Consider the following 17,114-nt stretch of genomic DNA (forward strand, 5'->3'; position numbering starts at 1 on the left):
AAAGACAGGAACAGAAACCTGTGTTATTGTCAAATATTGTTTGTTTTTTAATCTCCATCGTGGACTGGACGTCATACGGAGGCAGTAACACTGCGCATGCGCACTATGGATCAGATGCGAATAGTCCTCTTCTCTTCTTGACTGACAATGAATGTGATAGTTTAATACAATCAGCAAATAACAAAATGCGTATTACAGGTAATATTTTATTTCACAACACTTTGCCTTGTTCCTTTCGTCTCTGCTGTTCACTTCAAACACGCTCCATACGAACGCAATGCTCTCGTATCAGACAAGGCTTGCTCGATCACCTGCTCGTTTGCTGTCACAATGTAAAAAAACGGTATATGCTGTTTTTGCTCATAGGCCTACTTTGTCACCATCTTGTGACATTTTGCTCTCACAATAACACACAGAAGTGAAATGACGCATTTCATTTACATAAAAGAAGTGCTTTGCTGCCACCCTCAGGCATCTATGGGACACATCATGTCATCAACCAGTAATCATTGGTCACTTGGGCTCCTGTACTTTTTATAGCGGATTAGACTATCACTGTACTACTTGATCAACATCTTTTAGAAATGGGAATGTCTCAAATTTGGTCACTTGATCTTCTGTACTTTTTATAGCGGATTAGACCATCACAGTACTACCTGATCACCTGTTGGAAATGGGAGCGTCCATGTGTCACACTAATGTGTCTACGACTCACCCAGGACGGTGAGTGTGGCGTTGGCAGACAAGCTGCCCGCCGCGTTCTGCGCCATACAGCTGTACACCCCCATGTCCTCCGCCTTCACGTTGGCGATGAAGACGATGTCGTCGTCCGGGATGACGTGCATCCTGTGCTCACGGGCGGCGGGGAAATCCGTGCCGCCGTCCTTCTGCCACGAGATTTGTGGCGAAGGGTGGCCCTCGGCGGCGCACTCCAGCCGGGCCATGGTCCCGGTGCGGATGGTCAGATCCATGGGGGTCTTGAGGAAGGACGGCAGCTCTGTGGAAAGACACATTCGAATCAAGTTGCATTCCTTCTGCCAAATTCAGGGCTGAAACAAATCATCTATTCACCGTTGACAGTGAGCTTGGCCTTGTTGGAGTAGTTGGCACCAAAGTGGTTAGACACCACACACTGGTAGCGTCCCTCTGCGGTGAAGTCGACGTTGAGGAGGTGCAGCACGGTGGTGTAGATCAGCTCGCCGTCCTGGTACCGGCCGTGGTTTTGGACCTCGGCATCGTAAAGCATCTCGCCGTCCTTCCGCCACGCCGTGCTCATTGGCGAGTCGCTGCTGCTCAATGCTACGCAGCTCAGGGTCACGTTGTTGCCACGCAGCGCCACCGACGTCTCGGGGTGAGTGGTGATCCGAGGCTCGGGGAAGTCGTCTGTGGAGTTCAAAGAATCGCATCAATCCATCAGTCGTTTGGATTCTTTGGTGTGAATGCACTTTTCCGCAATTCTACGACAGCTGAAACAATCAAATATTTGATTACGAAATTAACTGACCACAAACAAAGTCTTTGGGGAGGACTGAAAGGACATTGCGACCGAGCAAGCCGGCCGGGTGGGCGCAAACGGCGGAGACGGAATGAAGAAAGTGGCTGCTGGTGAGCCAGGCTCCCAGCCACTGCATGTGACAGTCGCACAGCAAGCTGCTTGTGTTGAGGATGCTTGACGGGAACGCAAAACATAAGATAATGAGGAAGAAGAACACTCATTAGCCGAGATTTTATTTCTTTCTTCAAGCTTTGTATGTTGCAGTGCCTCAGGATGTATTGACATGATGTCATTATTTCCGAGGTCCCTGGAAAAATAAGACAATAAAAGAGTGTTACATGCAAGTCTGCAATTTTGGGTCATTAGTTTGGGATGGTGCAGCTTGCAAACAAAACAAGGGTCAGGGTTTTTAAATTGCGGAGCGGATATAGCAACCAAATCTGATATTCTGCATGAGCAGAGAGGAGCAGCAGTTACACTACTTCACAAAGTGATGTGCAGTATCACAAGAGAGATTGCTGACAATCACAATCTTGATCGAAAAGCAATATAGTCACTCCTTACCAACAGGATGGAAGACTTGGTCGGTGGACAGTGCAATCGACAAGAAACATGCACGGGAAATCATTCTACAAAATGACATGATGGGTGCTCTTGAACTAAGGATGGAGTAACACTGCATGGCTCAAGTGACATATTTGTTTCGTTTCAAGTGATGCAGTGCCGATATGTGGGCAGTATAAATGTGTGTGTGGTATGTAAGATCGGAATCCGGCCTCTTCAAAATGCATCAATATCTCATCTGCCAGTGCAATTGCAGCATAAAGGCACGGATCAGTTGAACCTTGTCAACGCAAGCTTGATGTCATTGAATTGTACCAATGACTGACATAAATATACACGTCAGCGTATTCCAAACAGCACATTTAAAAATACTCGCCGTGAAGCCATTCTACACCAAATGCATAGACAATTAAATATGGTCTAAATGTACAGGTAGGTCCATCATCAAATCAGATAAATAAATCACAATTGGTGGTTAATTGACATGTAAATAGAGAAAAAAAAAAAAAAACCTAAATCAGACCTGGCCACTTGGATCTAGAGCTGCAGTGTAATTCCAGCCTATACAGATGGCAATGAGGAAGTGAAACAAACACAAAATCTAATTTGTTTTGTGCAAGTACAGATATGAAATTGTGAATATTTCTCACTTCACTAAAGACACTACACACTAAGCAGTGAAGCAAACAAACCTGCCATGTTCCTTCAGAATGCACAGAGAGCAAAAATGATATATTATTTCAGGCATCAGTGTGAAAAGTCCAACATTCGGTTGAGACTCTACGTATTGACCCAAAAAGGTCCCGCTTATTACTTACAATGTGTGCAGATTGGCCAGACTACTGAAGACCCGCTCTTCCACGCGGCTAATGGAGTTCTCGCCAAGGTTCAGGCTCTCCAGAAGACCTAAGCCCACAAAAGCGGTGTCCTCCAGTCTGGTCAGGTCATTGGAGGAAAGGTCTCTGTGTAAAACAAAAAGTACAAATATGTTGAGCGATGACATCAAGAAAATATGCCGTTAAGATATTTTTCAAAAAGTGGTTATTCCAGAAGGAAAGAAAACACACTAACAGCTCCTCCAGCTTTTGGCAAAACTCCCAGGCACGTATCTCACTTAATTTCCCGAATAAGTGGCATAAATACCAGGTTGGCCAATTTTAGAGCTTGTTTGCTTTCCCCCCCCCTCTTTGCTGTTTTAACAACCAAAGATACTTACAAAAACTGCAGACTGGGAAGTTTGAAGACTTTAGCCGGTAGCGCCGTCAATCTGTTCCGGTTGAGTTTCAATACCAGCAAAGAGCTGGAGATGTTGTCGAAGCAACCCGGCTCCAGGACGCTGATCTTGTTATTACTCAAATTTCTGCAAGATTAAAAGACAAATGAAACAAAGCTTTGGAAATGGTTTGCTTGTCTAACCAACAAACCCGGTTCAATTTTAGCTGGAGGAATCGTACAGATCTTTTAACAGCATGGAGGGGAAGGTTCCCGCCCTGAGCTCGGAAAGGGAGTTGGATGTCAGGTCCAGCGTCTCCAGTGACTCGTACGGCAGCAGCTGATGCACCAAGAGCTCAGAGATACGGTTCTGCACTCTAAATCATGCAAGACACAAGTGCGAGTCAAGACGGAAAACTGACCGATTAGTTATTCATGTAGGCATAACCGAAGTATAAATGACTCAAATAATTGTCCACGGGTGCCTCAATATATTGGGAATTTAGTAGGCATGATTACAAAATGGTAGACTGTAAGATAAGAGGTGACTTACAGTGACAGTGAGGTGATGTTGGCGGTGGCTTCTCCAAAGAAGGGCAGGGCTGTTAGATCATTGAGGTCCATTGAGCTGGAACGAAATTTAAAACATCGTGGTTATTTTGCCGTGACCTAGTTGAAAATTTGCAGACAGGAAACAAAATGACTTTCACTGACATTGCTCCAATAGGCAGTGCTGGATTGAAGAGTCAGTAAATCTGGAAGCCAGTTGAACCGTAACACGGCATCCTACGCTAAAATAACTCATTTGTGGTCAACCTACTGCAATCACGGTAAAATACCGTTTTTTTCCATGTATAATGCGCAAAATTTAACTAATTTATTGTCCTAAAATCTGGGGTGCGCATTATACATGGGTAAAGGCTTTTTTCCAGCATCAACATGCCATTTTTAGGGTGCGTATTATACATGGGGGCGCATTATACATGGAAAAAAACGGTACGCAGAGCTTCGGACGTTGACGTCACACATTTCACAATGCAGTGTGCCAAATGTAAACAAAGTCCTGTTGGCAGTATAGACAATAATTGTAAGTTTTTGAAATTACATGTAGCATGTACATATCGATTCTATAAGCGATCTATATAAGATTCTAAATCACCGGTCTAGTGTCAATGTTGTGATGCCCCAGGAGCAACTTGAGCACATCCATGCTAACTTGGCTAACTACTTACACTTGATTTATCCCCTCCAGTGGCTCCAAGGGAGCCGCCGAGAGCCGTCTCCTGTTGCAGTCCAAAACTCGGAGCTGGTCCGGTCCCGTGGAGCACGAGCAAGGAGCCGGACACGTCTTCAGGCCCCAGGCAATCGCATTAAGAAGCACGAAGACGAAGACCGAGGAAAGGGGCCAGCCTTTCGCCATTTTAAATGTCTTCCCGCAGGAGTAGCTGTGGAGCTATGTGGCTGACTAGCCTTGGATGTTCTCACTATTCAGCTGTCGTGCTGTTCTTGCAACTTGCGATCGGTCAAGCAGAAATACCATTCGAAGTAGCGACACTATTCCGGCTCCGTATGGAGCGACTAAGCAGAGTTACGGCCCAGTTTGAGTGCAGCATCTTGGCACAGATTTCTGCTTTGCTTCTTCTTCCCGTGCCTGGAATTCCTTCAGCTCCTACCTAGACAGACGACCCGCATACGCCACCTTTTCCAGCGCCGAGTTTAATGCCGCATGTTTGGGATCGATTAGGTTGAACGGAATTAGGAGTCCGAAAATATTCACCCGAGTTGGAATTTCAAGTCATTTCACCATCTTTGCATGTCTTGCTAGAACAACAAACGCGCCCTGTTGTTGATGACATGCGATATTATTGGTCCCGCCCCCTTTTACAAGATGTCGACAATTCTACTGGCCCTGGCGTACGTTTGTCAAACCAGTACGTGAATGTGATTGGCTCCCACAACAAAACGACGGTGATTTGTAGCCGCACTTTATATCCGATCACAAAAATGTGATTTAATCGTTCAGAATCAACATGAAATTTGGTTTGAGCACCGAGAAAGAATAGGAGTGTAGCATGGAAAAACGGCAGCACCACATTTGTATTTGCAAAGTGACTTGTTTGTGGCTTTTGGGGGGAACCGATCCTCTCTCATCAGAGTAAAACTCACCTACCGTTTTTTCCATGTATAATGCGCAAAATTTAACTAATTTATTGTCTTAAAATCCGGGGTGCGCATTATACATGGGTACAATTTTTATTTATTTTTAATTAATTATTTATTTATTTTTTTGAAGAAAATCATGGTACAACAATTTTTTAAGAAAATCTTGTCACGGATGGAGTGTGGAAAGGAGCAGGGCGACCAAGTGCAGCTTGGACCAGGGTTCATTGGAGGAACTCAAAACACAGACTTTGTAAACTAACATAACTCCCTAACAAAACCAACAACAGGACTGACCGACAAAGACGTGGAACAAAAAGAAAGGTTGACATTACCAAAGACAGGAACAGAAACCTGTGTTATTGTCAAATATGACATGAAATTTTGTTTGAGCACCGAGAAAGAATAGAAGTGTAGCATGGAAAAACGGCAGCACCACATTTGTATTTGCAAAGTGACTTGTTTGTGGCTTTTGGGAGAACCGATCCTTTCTCATCTTTGAAAAACTCACCTATATGCTGTTTTTGCTCATAGGCCAAAGCAATAGAAGTATTACTTTGGCACCATCTTTTTACATTTTGCTGTCACAATAACACACAGAAGTAAAATGACACATTTCATTTACATAAAAGAAGTGCTTTGCTGCCACCCTCAGGCATCTATGGGACACATCAAGTCATCAACCAGTGATCATTAGTCACTTGGGCTTCTGTACTTTTTATAGCGTATTAGACCATCACTGTACTACTTGATCAACATCTTTTAGAAATGGGAACGTCTCAAGTTTGGTCACTTGATCTTCTGTACTTTTTATAGCGGATTAGACCATCACAGTACTACCTGATCACCTGTTGGAAATTGGAGCGTCCATGTGTCACACTAATGTAAAATAGCCACTGGACACAAACACTGCAGTTTGCACAAATAACATATAAACAATAAATAAACATAACATTGTAGTGCAGTTTTAGAAAACCTCATGAATGATGCAAGGCTCAAATTGAGTGAGAGGGTGGAAGAAAAACAGCTGAGGGGGGGTTGGCGGGGCTGTCACATGATCTAGGGGTTGGAGTCAGTTCCCCTTTTCTGACGAATCACAGGCCAGGACTTAACTTCAGGCTTGTTCCAGCCTTTACTGTGTTTAGAAGGCAAGGGGGTGTCTGGCGGCCGGTGCAGTCCGAGGAGAGCTACCTGGAGTGCACCGGCAGGAGCCATGATTCGCCCCCGCACACTCCGAGTAGATTATGGGAAAACTGCCAACGCCGTATGCGTGGTTGGGTCTGCGCTTCACCTGGGCCTGAACAGGTAGGCCAGAATACAAATTGAGAAGTGTGTGCAATTTAGGTACTCATCTCTATACGCAAAATCATTTTTACTTTCTCATAATATGATAATACTGACATTCATTTATTAAAATTTGGAAATGAACTTTTCTACAATGTTTCAGTTTGGACAGATGCACCTGTAATAATAAACATCTCTATGAGCCAAAGCCATTTTATTCTATATGATATGTACATTAGATTGTACAAGCCCGTACCTATTGTCTGTAGTATCACAAGTTGCTGAAAACCTTCTCTAAAAAGCCATTTTAGAAGGAGGATATTGTGCACGTCTTTCTTGTTTTTGATTTCGATATGGACTGGGCTATATAAGTCAACACGCAGATGCTGTTGCCAGCCACACAGTAAAACAGGCCATCTATTGTTGCAGTGCAAACACCAGAGACTTTGTTGTGGCATCCAATTGCATCTGCCGTGCCACACGACAGCCAACGCAGCACATCCATGCTGAAACCGGATTACCCAGCAAATGCAAAATAGTTCGCTCATGTGCAGGGCCGGCCGCTGAAAAATAACAAGGGCCCCCATTTGTGTCACTTGCTACTGCCACCGGGCCTGCATATGCACCGCAAGAATGTTAACAGCAAGCGAGGGCATGTTTAGTTGAGAGAAGGTCTTCAAAAGGGGTCATTTTCCTCCGCAAAACAGCTGTTTCAGGAAAAGAGTGTTGGCATGATAGCATCTATTGTGTAAATAAGAGGACGCCGAGGCCCTGAAGGTATCTCCAAACAGGTTTCACAACAGTGACTCTCATTAAAAATCCTTGTTTGCTTTTGGGGATCTTGTGATCTCTTTGCAATACGGTGTATTCGGTACAACGTCATCCACAAAATTGCTTGCGCGCTGGAATGAGAGGCAGTCATGTAAAAAAAATTCTTTAAATATTTTTCAGAAAAATGGATCGCTTTTGAGGCGGTTTCAAATAGACTATATTGATTAACGAAATTCATTGTACTTTTTAAAATGAACCTTCGTTGGAAATACATTACAATATGCGACCCTAAAACAGTAGCAGAGCAGTCTTGTAAGAAGAGTGTTTATTTCCAAAACTTAACATGCAAACAATCAGTTGAATAATGTTGGAGAACAAAAGGCTCTGACAAACACGTAGGAAATAATTAACCGACAACTATGGCGGAACTAACAAAAGCACCTGCACAACTAAAAGGGTATGACGGGCAAAACCGTTGCGGGAATGAGAGGAGGGAGCAGAACAATGAGTAGAAAAGTAAAGGCCCAATAAGGTGTGAATCGTAACCAAATGCTCAAACTATTAAGCATCTTCTTGAGGTTACCTTGGTCAAATTTTGGCCTTTTTTTTTTAAATATAGTCTTGCCAACTTAGTTGTGTGGCTGAAGTTTAGTTAAAAACCATACTTTTTATCCACTTACCTATGATTAAGATATTTTAAATTGTTTTCAAAATATATTTTTCCCAAATTTACATTGTTTTAGTAATATAAGTGTAATCTTTTCTATGATTTGACTTTGTTTTTAAATGTACTGTAAATGCTTTTGTACTTTTAAGTATGTGCTAAATTAGTTTGAGTATGAAATAATCCAGATAGTAAATGAAGCTGCCTTTTCTTTCCTTGCACTGCATATGTGGTCCACAGGAGCGCACCTCCCAACTCCACCTTCTTCTCAGTCAAATGTTCCCCCAACGTTCAGTACAGCATTGTCCCGCCAACCCAGGTGACCTCTCACCTCTCCCCCATGGCCCTCGATGGAAAATCAGTGCTGCTCATCTCCATGACGAGTGCCAGCCAACATGAGAACGACAGCAAGGTAATTGCTGACAGGAGGGAGCATGCGTGACGTCAAAGCTACTTTGTGTAAGCCTGCCTTTTTATTTTTTATTTTACAAGCTTACTGTTCGATACTACGGTGAAAATCAAGAAGTTTTGAGCAACGCCATCCTGCACCTGACAGCACTTGGTATGACTCAACAACACATATTTCAGTGTTGTGCTTCTTTCGCATTTGAATCCCATGAAACGTGTTTGTCATGCAGAGATCTCTCTTGATGTGGATGCTGACCGAGATGGCGTTGTGGAGAAAGACAACCCCAATAAGGTGAGCAGAAATGACAAATATTGCAGAGGGGTGGAATTTCCGTCTCTTCAAGTCTCCATAAACATTTTGGAAGATATGATCGAGGCAAAAAATACTATTTAAGATACAAGTCCTCCTATTTTGCTGTTAGGGATCTTGGAAGTGGGGTGCCGATGGGCACGGAGCCGTCCTATTGGTCAACTGTGACTCGGAGCGCCGCTATGCCAAGCAACTTGACACCGAGGTCGACTACATCTCCAAGTTATCTGGTATGGAAGATGCTCCACCGCTCTCGCTCTTTATTCAAATGAATTTAAGGGTATATTTCACAACCGCTGTACAAACCTACAAAAAAAGAGCCATCAATGCTTCCACTGGGGGTGACCTAATGGTGTGACCTTTCTATGCAGATTTGCGGGACATGTCCGAGATGGTGCTGCGGACGCGCGGCCCAGCCAAGCTCCCGCACGGCTACAAACTCACCATGCACATCTGTCAGGGCGATGCAGAAAGCATCAGGGTCTACAGGCCCAGGTCTCAGTCGTTCGGCAGCATCCTGTGTGAGTTAAAAAAAAAAAAAAAAAATGTTGTAAATCATGTGAGCTATTTGAACCATCAAGCGTGTTTCTTCATCTCAGCTGGCGTCTCCGGCGGATTTACGAGAGTGCTGTCAAGTCAGGTGTTGTCCGGGCAAGTGCCGTACCTCGGGGGTGTAGCAGAGACTAACTTTTACGTGGAGGGTCTCAGGTTTCCAGATAAGGACTTTGACGGGCTCATCACGATCAATCTTAGCCTGCTGGAGCCCATTTGCAAAGTAAGAGCTCCTCACAATATAAAATGAGATCCAGAACCACGTTATTGTAAGGCATCTTCTCACGTGCGTCCACAGGGTCTTCCCGAGACCCCCATTTTCACCGACAGTGTCGTGTTCAGAGTGGCGCCGTGGATCATGACGCCAAACACCCTGAGGCCTGTTGAGGTTTTTGTATGCAGGTACAGGAAACCAAAAACCATGTCAATAGTTTCATCTCGTGTTTTGCAAAAGATTGTTTCTAATTTTCCTCCTGCTCAGCACGTCAGACAACTACGGCTTCTTGAAAGGAATGAAGAGTCTGGTGGCGAGGAGCGGCTATAAACTCAACATCTGTCACGAGTATATGAACAGAGGGGACCGCTGGATGCAAGTAAGATCACAAAAGCTGCTCCCACACGAGCTGAGTGAGAACGTAGAAGTCCAAACCTGAGATCTGGACCTCAGAAATAAGAAGCAGACTTATGAGTCCCGCCTTTCTCTTGCAAAACGGCCCATTGTGTTAAAGCTTAAGCGTCATAAAGCTGGAAAATATGTATTTCTTACTTTCTATGTCATGAAGAGCATTTTCCCCTAGGATGAGCTGGAGTTTGGTTACATCGAAGCGCCTCATCACCGATTTCCCGTGGTCTTGGATTCCCCCAGAGATGGGAAACTTTTGGACTTTCCGTACAAAGAGCTACTGGTGAGCGATGCTGCCAAATGTTCAACATTAAAGTCAAGAAAGTGAAAAAAAATGTCTTCTGAACACATGACAATGTCACCAAATCCTCTTCCGTCGTTGTCAGTCTCAACATAACCTCAGCGATTTAATTTCAACACATAGCATGTTTGAAATCATCTCTTCAGGGTCCTGATTTTGGCTACGTGACCAGAGTGGCCCTCAGGAAAGACGTGAGCAGTTTGGACTCGTTCGGCAACCTGGAGGTCAGTCCTCCCGTCACGGTCAACGGCAAAGAGTATCCGTTGGGAAGAATCATCATCGGCGTGGCCTTTCCCACGTAGGCTTGCTTTAGATGACTTTTATTTGGGGGGGAAAGAGGAATTCTGAAAATATTTCTCATTTAAGAACCACCAATGGACGGAACATGACCAAAGTGGTGCAGGACTTCCTGTGGGCACAGAAAGTCCAGCAGCCCATCGCCTTGTTTTCTGACTGGCTGGTTGTGGGCCACGTGGACGAATTCATGACCTTTGTCCCCGCGCCAGACAGGAAGGTAAAACCAGGAAGGCTGGAATTTACCACATGGTTGAAGCAACACAATTCCGATTTGCAAAAAAAAAAAAAAATCATGGAATTAAATAATGTATAGGTGACTTTGCTGCTTTTGTCCTCTAGTCTGACATGATGCCAGTGCAAATACTCAGGCAGTGTTCTCTTTTTGTCCTGTCATCATTGGCAGGGCTTTCGCTTGCTGCTGGCCAGTCCCGACGCGGGCTACAAACTATTCAGGGGCCTGCAGAAGAGCGGTCATGGACAAGCCAAACTCTTTGAGGGTATGTATGTCCGTCCTTTCCTGCAAATGTTCCCCCCTCAATGTGCAAACCAATCCACTTGCTCAAAGGGCGGAGTGACCAAGAGCAAATCACAGTGGACGAAATACTCCAAGACGAAGCTTTCCAAGCTGAGAACAACTATGTTCAAGTGAGTCCGAAATTATTATTACAGCTTTTGAGCTTTACAAAAACATCCAATAACAATACGACAAAAATCAATCCATCTGAGCCTCTTTGTTCAGAGCTGCATCGACTGGAACCGAGACGTGCTAAAGCGAGAGCTCGGCCTGGAAGACGGCGACATCATCGACTTACCTATCCTTTTCAAGTTACAAGAGGAGGAGGATGACCAGAAATTCCGAGCGGTCGCCTTCTACCCCGACATGGTAAGCTCGAGGAGCGGATGTACTCTTTTTCCAACAGACCGTGTACTTCCTGAAGCAGTTCTTTAAACTGTAAATAAAGGAGACATCTTTTTAGTGTTTACAATCCGCCTAACGCTCGATTATGCAACATCCACCCAAGAATTCCAGCATTTATGTGTACATTATGTTTTGTCCAAATAACCAATGGCATAATAGTATTTGATATTTTTTTAATATTTATATGTCATAATATTTATACATTAATATTTTTAATATAATATAATAATTACATTTTATATTATGCAGGTAAATATGATCGTGCTGGGTCAAAGTCTGGGCATTCCCAAGCCCTTCGGCCCCAAGGTGAACGGGCACTGCGCCCTGGAGGCGGAGATGTGCTCCTTGATGGAAGGCCTGGGACTCACCTGCACCTTCATCGACGATTTTGCCTCCTACCACCGGCTCCTGGGTGAGGTCCACTGCGGCTCCAACGTGCGCAGAGAAGGCTTTGACTTCAAGTGGTGGGACCTGGACTTGTAAATTGAGGAAGCATTCACTGCCATGGTCTTCATGAAACATCTTTGTTGTCTTTATTTACAATGAGGATGCAAAGCAATCAAGTATGTACAAGCGTGTCTTTTCAACAAGCAGACAAGAAGAGAAATACAATCATTTCATCACTTTTTGGATCGACCACAAAAGCACAGGCCGAATGGATGGGTGTGCTGTTTTGTTGAACCACATGGAGGCGCTAGCCATCTGTGCTTCAATTGAGCAGGTTCAGTTCAAGTCAAATAAAAAAGAAAAATGTTTGAGCTCAAGTCATTTGAGGGTGTTTCCCTCCCTGCATCTGTTTTACACCTGCAAAATAAAAGGAAGCATGTTGTGCCTTGTGTGTTACATTCAGGAACCTCTGGATAGACGACCGCTCACGAGACACAATCGTTTGGAAAGGCAACCTCAAGATGAGTCACAGTGTAGTTCCAAAAAAAATAAATCCACTTGACAAACACAAACTAAGAATTCTCTTGCAAAGCCATTTGAGCATTTATTTGTGATCCTTCCCACGCAATCAGTTGTTTACTTTATTTCTTCACCACTAGTACCTTCTGCTACTGTATGACATTTCTGCGCACGTTTTTGTACAACATTACGAAAAAATCAAAACTGTGCACTAGTTGACAACTGCTACTAGTACTGCTGGTGACATTAAAACGCTTCACTAGCTAACAACTAACAAGCTTAATACATACAACATTAAGGGAGTAAAAACGTATATCATTAAGAAAAAGGTAAGGGGAATGTTTTCCCCACTTACTATTGTTATTATGTCATGTTTAGTGATAAACACCTAAATAACAATTAAATAAAATCTTTGTATTCATGAATGACTCCAAGATTTAACGAATAATTACTGTGCCATGAGAGGATTTGGACAATTCTTAGGTATAAAAAAAAAAGTGTCTAAACAATTACTCAATTATTGAGATAGTTGTCTACCGATGAAACACAACTACTAGGACATGTTCTCTCGGAACGTCTCGACAAAAAATAATTTTTGGGAGTGCACGGAAATGTCATACAGGGGAAAAAAAAATCATGAGTTATTCTACTAGTGTGCTAACTTGTATTAGTAATGAGGACAAGGAGCGTACAGGTACATGGATAATTCAGGGCGGTAGTTGGATCATGAATAAACGCTCAAACGGCTTTCCATAAATGTAAGCATAAGTCACAACTATCTGACATTTCAGTCAAAAAAAAAAAAAAGTGTGGATTCATATTGTACACTGCACGTGGAGATGAATTAAACGGGAATCACAGGTACAACCAACGTGGCACCAGAGGAGTTTCTTTTTTTTTCTCGTTTTCTTTTTTGTCAAGGAGGTTGACACCATGCACAGTAGCACTCGCAAACAAACAAACAAACAAACAAACAAACAAACAAACAAACAAACAAACAAACAAACAAACAAACAAACAAACGGTTGAAAATGCTTTGTTGCTGGTTGAGGCACCAAAGTAAATAAGACTTCTTTTTTTTTAACTGCCATTCTACCATCAGAGAACGATATCCCATTTTATGGACATGTTAAGTTTGATTAAATGCTTCTGTTGTTCCTCAAATGAACGTAAAACAATGGCACCACGTGGATGCTCAACAGGTTACAGACCAAACGCTCGGCTCAAAAACGTACCTCACTCCAAATCTTCAAAACTGGGATTAAGTTGCACACTGACACGGACATGACGATCCTGCATAGCCTACAAAGGATTTTTCTGGACCTCTGAGCTTGCATTGACATCTTGTCAGGATGGCTAATGAGTCCAAAAGGAACCCTTCCAGGAAAGAGCTATGGCCCGCGTCTTGAAGTCGAGCTCGGTCAGAACCAGGCAGAACCAGCGAACCATTTGCTTCGTTCTGAGTTGTAGTGCCTCTCCAAGAAATGCTGCAAAAGAAATAGACAAAAGCGGAAGAGTCAAAAATGCTTCTTTTGTGCAGCGTGGTGGTTTTTTTTTGTTTTCTTTAGACAAAGCAGCTTCTAACCTGACAAGGGACGTGGATGCGGCGAGTCAGTGGCGTGTGGCTAACAGTTCTGTGGCAAAACACAACAGCTCAGAGTCATATTTAATCATATATATTGATAAATGGGATGGATGGCTGGACTAGTCGTTTTCATACCGAGGACTTGTGCTCCAGCGGCGGGCGCTCTGGCCTGGAACGGCCATCTGTCGCTTTCGATTCGGGTCCCTTAGGTCCGTCGCTTTGATGATGGAGTCGAGACGGAGGAGGATGTGCGGCTATTCAAAAACAAAACATAAGAAATCAGTGGCACCAAAAGATTCCTGTTCTCAACTCCAATTTCATTTCCTCTTAGTCATTATGTCCCTAATATTAGTCCATCTTTACAGATGATAAAGAATATATGACTTTGAATGCGGTTATGGAAATCTACGTGGTATGTGCAATGGTTGCAATAGTCGGACACAGTAACGATGCATGCATTGTGTACGTATGCGCCAAACTATATAACACATAGTCACCTGTGAAACCTGCGTGGCTCATACTGAGCGAGCCATCGTCCAGAGAGTCTGTCTTGTGTGGCGTAGTGGCCGACACACTTTCCTGCAAGAAATGTCGATTATTTCAAATGATAAAAAAAACCCGGAACTATTTGAACATGTTCTGGCATACACGGCACTCACCAATCCCGTGTCATACTCGTCGTCGGCCTCGTGCTCTTCCACGACGCTGGCGAAGCTGCTTGCGTTGGAGGAGGAGCGGGAAAGGTCCTGAGCCTCTGGGATGGACGGCGCCCTGCAACACATGGCCAAACTACACACCCTGCGTCACACGGGCCACTCAATTGCCATTGGGGGCGTATTGATTGTTTTCAATCAAAAAGAAGGTGAAGAGCGACCTGTTTTTGGCAGGGGTAAACTCAGGAGAGCTGTGATTGGACGAATTGTCCGATCGATTTTCCTGCGAGATGTGGCCGCTGTCTGACGTCCTTTGAGTGCACGGCGACACGTCCCGGCTGCGTCGCAAAAACACTAAATGTCACACCTCTGCCAATTTGTTACAAATACTGAATCAAAAAAGCTTGTTATTATGTGACAAATGAATCAAACGACATTTACATTGTTTATTTCAAACAACTAATCAATTCTGCCTTAGACATGCCCCCCTTATCAATAGTCACGGTGTAACAACCTTAAGGTGACACAAAAAGTGAAGCATCACAGGCAGACAGATAAGCACAAAAATGTCAAATATTGCAGATACCTTCTTTCTTGGACCTCCTGGATGTTCTCAATGCCGATAGCGCTGCTCCGGCGGGAGCTGAAGGGTCCAGACTTTTTCCTGGTGGGACTTTTTCCCGGAATAATCAGAGACTGCCACACATAGAGGACAGTTAGATGCACTCGATCGCAACAAGAACATCACATGCTAGGCTAGTCGATGCTATTTTCACAGAAAAATGTTCATTTTTATCACTCTAAATGGGCTTACAAAACGACCTACTGGAGAATGCAAAAAAGCAAGGTTGAGAGTAGCCATCAAAGCATCACATTACACGGGAGGTACATTAGCTGCAGCATCTGAGCACACACAAATGAAGCAAAAACACATTCAACAAGAAGGGAGAAAGAAACATGAACCTCTTCTATTGTTCCTATCCCTATGGCGCTGCCTCGCCGGCCGTATTTACCGGGACTTTTCCCCGGGACGAGCAACGACTGATGCACGCAAAGGCAGGATGGGACGGGAGAGAAGAAAACATGGCAAGTTGAAAAGCTCAATTAACAACACATTGGAAGATCTCATGCATACAACACACAAATACACACAGCCAGACACATATCATAAAAAAACTGAAATATTATATATATATTTTTTAAACCAATTCAAGAGGTGCTCAGGCATTGTTAAGCCATTTTTACACTTGAGTAAGAATGATCAAAAATGAATTACATTCACATTAAGCCTTTGTTGTCAGGCATTATTCTCAATATGGGTCAGAGGTTAACTTGTATTTAGCGATAGATAGAACAGCTTTTTCATCCAAGAACCTCTAGAGACTGAGCAACCCTTGGGCAGGCATGACCCATGTGACTCCAGATAGCTTTGTTCTTCAGCCACACATGGTGAAATCACCCATGCACTACATGGTGAGGTGACATGCACAGTACTATGGACATACACGTGTCACAAACAGCGGTGAACACAGGAGCAGGTGGGGGGGCAAGGGAGTCTGGGTAGTCAAAAAGCCGCAACCAGAAAAATTCCCGTACTACTTTTAAAACCAACTTTTAAAGATTTTTTTTTCTTGGCATATAAATGTCAGGATTCTGCCACATTTCAAATTCCACATTTTTGAAGGACCCTTAATTACGTCAACCAAATATAAAGTAAAGGCAACCTAAAAATGTCACGAACTTTATCTTGCCCCAAGAAATCTCAAATGATCCTTCCTCATTCAAATGAATGGAAATGCTATTAATCCACTCCAGCCTCCCTCCAAACACGCCATCAAGCCCGCCCTGAAAATGTGTCAGATGTTTTTTTAACCAAGAAAGTCTCACACTAGCGTAGCAAAGCATCCATCTTTTTAAACCACTGTCTTTGAGGACTGCATTGTAGAATGTGAAACACATATTTTTTCCATACAAAAGTCTCCCCCTTTTTTTTCTTCCAAACTTGGGTACAAAATCAAATGTCTTCTCCTTCCCCACTTTGCATAGGAACCTTGACAAGTGCGTAGAGAATTGTGTAGTGCATCCTGCGCTGCAGCTACTTACAATGCCGGGTGTTTTGGGGCTCTCGGCCAGATTGTGGGTAAAGCTGCCACTGTGACTAGTGGAGACTGTGTGTGACTTCTTGCTACTGAGGCCCATGGCGTCCATTGACTGGCTTCTGCTGCGGATGACCCGCTATACAGAGAGAGATGAGGACACATGGTCAACGGATGGCGGAAAAGGAACGGTGTCGCCCCCATTCTAGCTTCTGCTGCTCTAGTGGTGGTCGTCATGGTGAAAACTGAACTGACCATAGGCCCGGTAGGGTACATAGTCGCTCAGGATCAGCCCCCGAAACAGTGTGACTTTAT

General features: G+C 43.8%; 3 protein-coding genes across 16 annotated transcripts in view; 1 reads left to right on the forward strand and 2 right to left on the reverse strand.

Annotated features, from left to right (window-relative positions):
- Positions 1 to 23: 23 nt before the first annotated feature.
- On the reverse strand, positions 24 to 5,145 carry LOC133162701 (leucine-rich repeats and immunoglobulin-like domains protein 2). The gene is made up of 8 exons (XM_061292092.1): positions 4,504 to 5,145; positions 3,825 to 3,899; positions 3,514 to 3,648; positions 3,276 to 3,419; positions 2,878 to 3,021; positions 1,505 to 1,668; positions 1,072 to 1,383; positions 24 to 997 (listed from the first exon to the last, which is right to left on the reverse strand). The coding sequence occupies exons 1-8, from the start codon at positions 4,689 to 4,691 to the stop codon at positions 705 to 707; spliced, it is 1,455 nt and encodes a 484-aa protein (XP_061148076.1). The 5' UTR covers positions 4,692 to 5,145; the 3' UTR covers positions 24 to 704.
- Positions 5,146 to 6,549: 1,404 nt separating this feature from the next.
- Positions 6,550 to 12,388, forward strand: padi2 (peptidyl arginine deiminase, type II). Of its 3 annotated transcripts, none has more exons than XM_061292091.1 (16): positions 6,551 to 6,736; positions 8,391 to 8,562; positions 8,643 to 8,712; positions 8,789 to 8,850; positions 8,981 to 9,098; positions 9,240 to 9,389; positions 9,468 to 9,643; positions 9,719 to 9,822; positions 9,902 to 10,013; positions 10,218 to 10,325; positions 10,490 to 10,641; positions 10,710 to 10,857; positions 11,044 to 11,137; positions 11,206 to 11,285; positions 11,367 to 11,523; positions 11,809 to 11,950. In XM_061292091.1, exons 1-15 carry the CDS (start codon positions 6,645 to 6,647, stop codon positions 11,484 to 11,486), a joined length of 1,758 nt encoding a protein of 585 aa, XP_061148075.1. In that variant the 5' UTR covers positions 6,551 to 6,644; the 3' UTR covers positions 11,487 to 11,523; positions 11,809 to 11,950. The 3 variants fall into 3 exon arrangements, with proteins under 3 accessions (XP_061148073.1, XP_061148075.1, XP_061148074.1); XM_061292090.1 differs by having other exon boundaries at positions 6,552 to 6,736; positions 11,380 to 11,523; positions 11,809 to 12,388; XM_061292089.1 differs by having other exon boundaries at positions 6,550 to 6,736; positions 9,240 to 9,643; positions 11,380 to 11,523; positions 11,809 to 12,388.
- Positions 12,070 to 17,114, reverse strand: part of rap1gapb (RAP1 GTPase activating protein b) — a 33,633-nt gene continuing 28,588 nt past the window's right edge. For 8 of the 12 annotated variants that reach the window (XM_061292080.1, XM_061292079.1, XM_061292083.1 and 5 more), the window contains 9 exons: positions 16,807 to 16,938; positions 15,667 to 15,744; positions 15,290 to 15,399; positions 14,925 to 15,041; positions 14,710 to 14,839; positions 14,548 to 14,629; positions 14,186 to 14,304; positions 14,051 to 14,099; positions 12,070 to 13,952 (listed from right to left, as the gene is read on the reverse strand). In XM_061292080.1, coding sequence (XP_061148064.1) covers positions 14,091 to 14,099; positions 14,186 to 14,304; positions 14,548 to 14,629; positions 14,710 to 14,839; positions 14,925 to 15,041; positions 15,290 to 15,399; positions 15,667 to 15,744; positions 16,807 to 16,938 — 777 coding nt within the window. In that variant the 3' untranslated portion in view covers positions 12,070 to 13,952; positions 14,051 to 14,090. The remainder of the gene's footprint in view (positions 13,953 to 14,050; positions 14,100 to 14,185; positions 14,305 to 14,547; positions 14,630 to 14,709; positions 14,840 to 14,924; positions 15,042 to 15,289; positions 15,400 to 15,666; positions 15,745 to 16,806; positions 16,939 to 17,114) is intronic. The other 4 variants (XM_061292077.1, XM_061292088.1, XM_061292078.1 and 1 more) reach the window with 3 other exon arrangements.

This window comes from Syngnathus typhle, linkage group LG11 (assembly GCF_033458585.1).
Source record: "Syngnathus typhle isolate RoL2023-S1 ecotype Sweden linkage group LG11, RoL_Styp_1.0, whole genome shotgun sequence".
Taxonomy (NCBI): domain Eukaryota; kingdom Metazoa; phylum Chordata; class Actinopteri; order Syngnathiformes; family Syngnathidae; genus Syngnathus; species Syngnathus typhle.

Bases quoted from the DNA above. Each gene is read 5' to 3' on its own strand.
- LOC133162701 (XM_061292092.1), bottom strand. From the start codon at position 4,691: ATGGCGAAAGGCTGGCCCCTTTCCTCGGTCTTCGTCTTCGTGCTTCTT. The intron at 3,022-3,275 runs GTAAGTATCTTT...TGTTTTACACAG, and splicing joins CTTCCCAGTCTGCAGTTTTT to AGACCTTTCCTCCAATGACC. The intron at 1,669-2,877 runs GTAAGTAATAAG...GTTCCCGTCAAG, and splicing joins CTGGCCAATCTGCACACATT to CATCCTCAACACAAGCAGCT.
- padi2 (XM_061292089.1), top strand. From the start codon at position 6,645: ATGATTCGCCCCCGCACACTCCGAGTAGATTATGGGAAAACTGCCAAC. The intron at 9,099-9,239 runs GTATGGAAGATG...CTTTCTATGCAG, and splicing joins CTACATCTCCAAGTTATCTG to ATTTGCGGGACATGTCCGAG. The intron at 11,524-11,808 runs GTAAGCTCGAGG...TATATTATGCAG, and splicing joins TCGCCTTCTACCCCGACATG to GTAAATATGATCGTGCTGGG.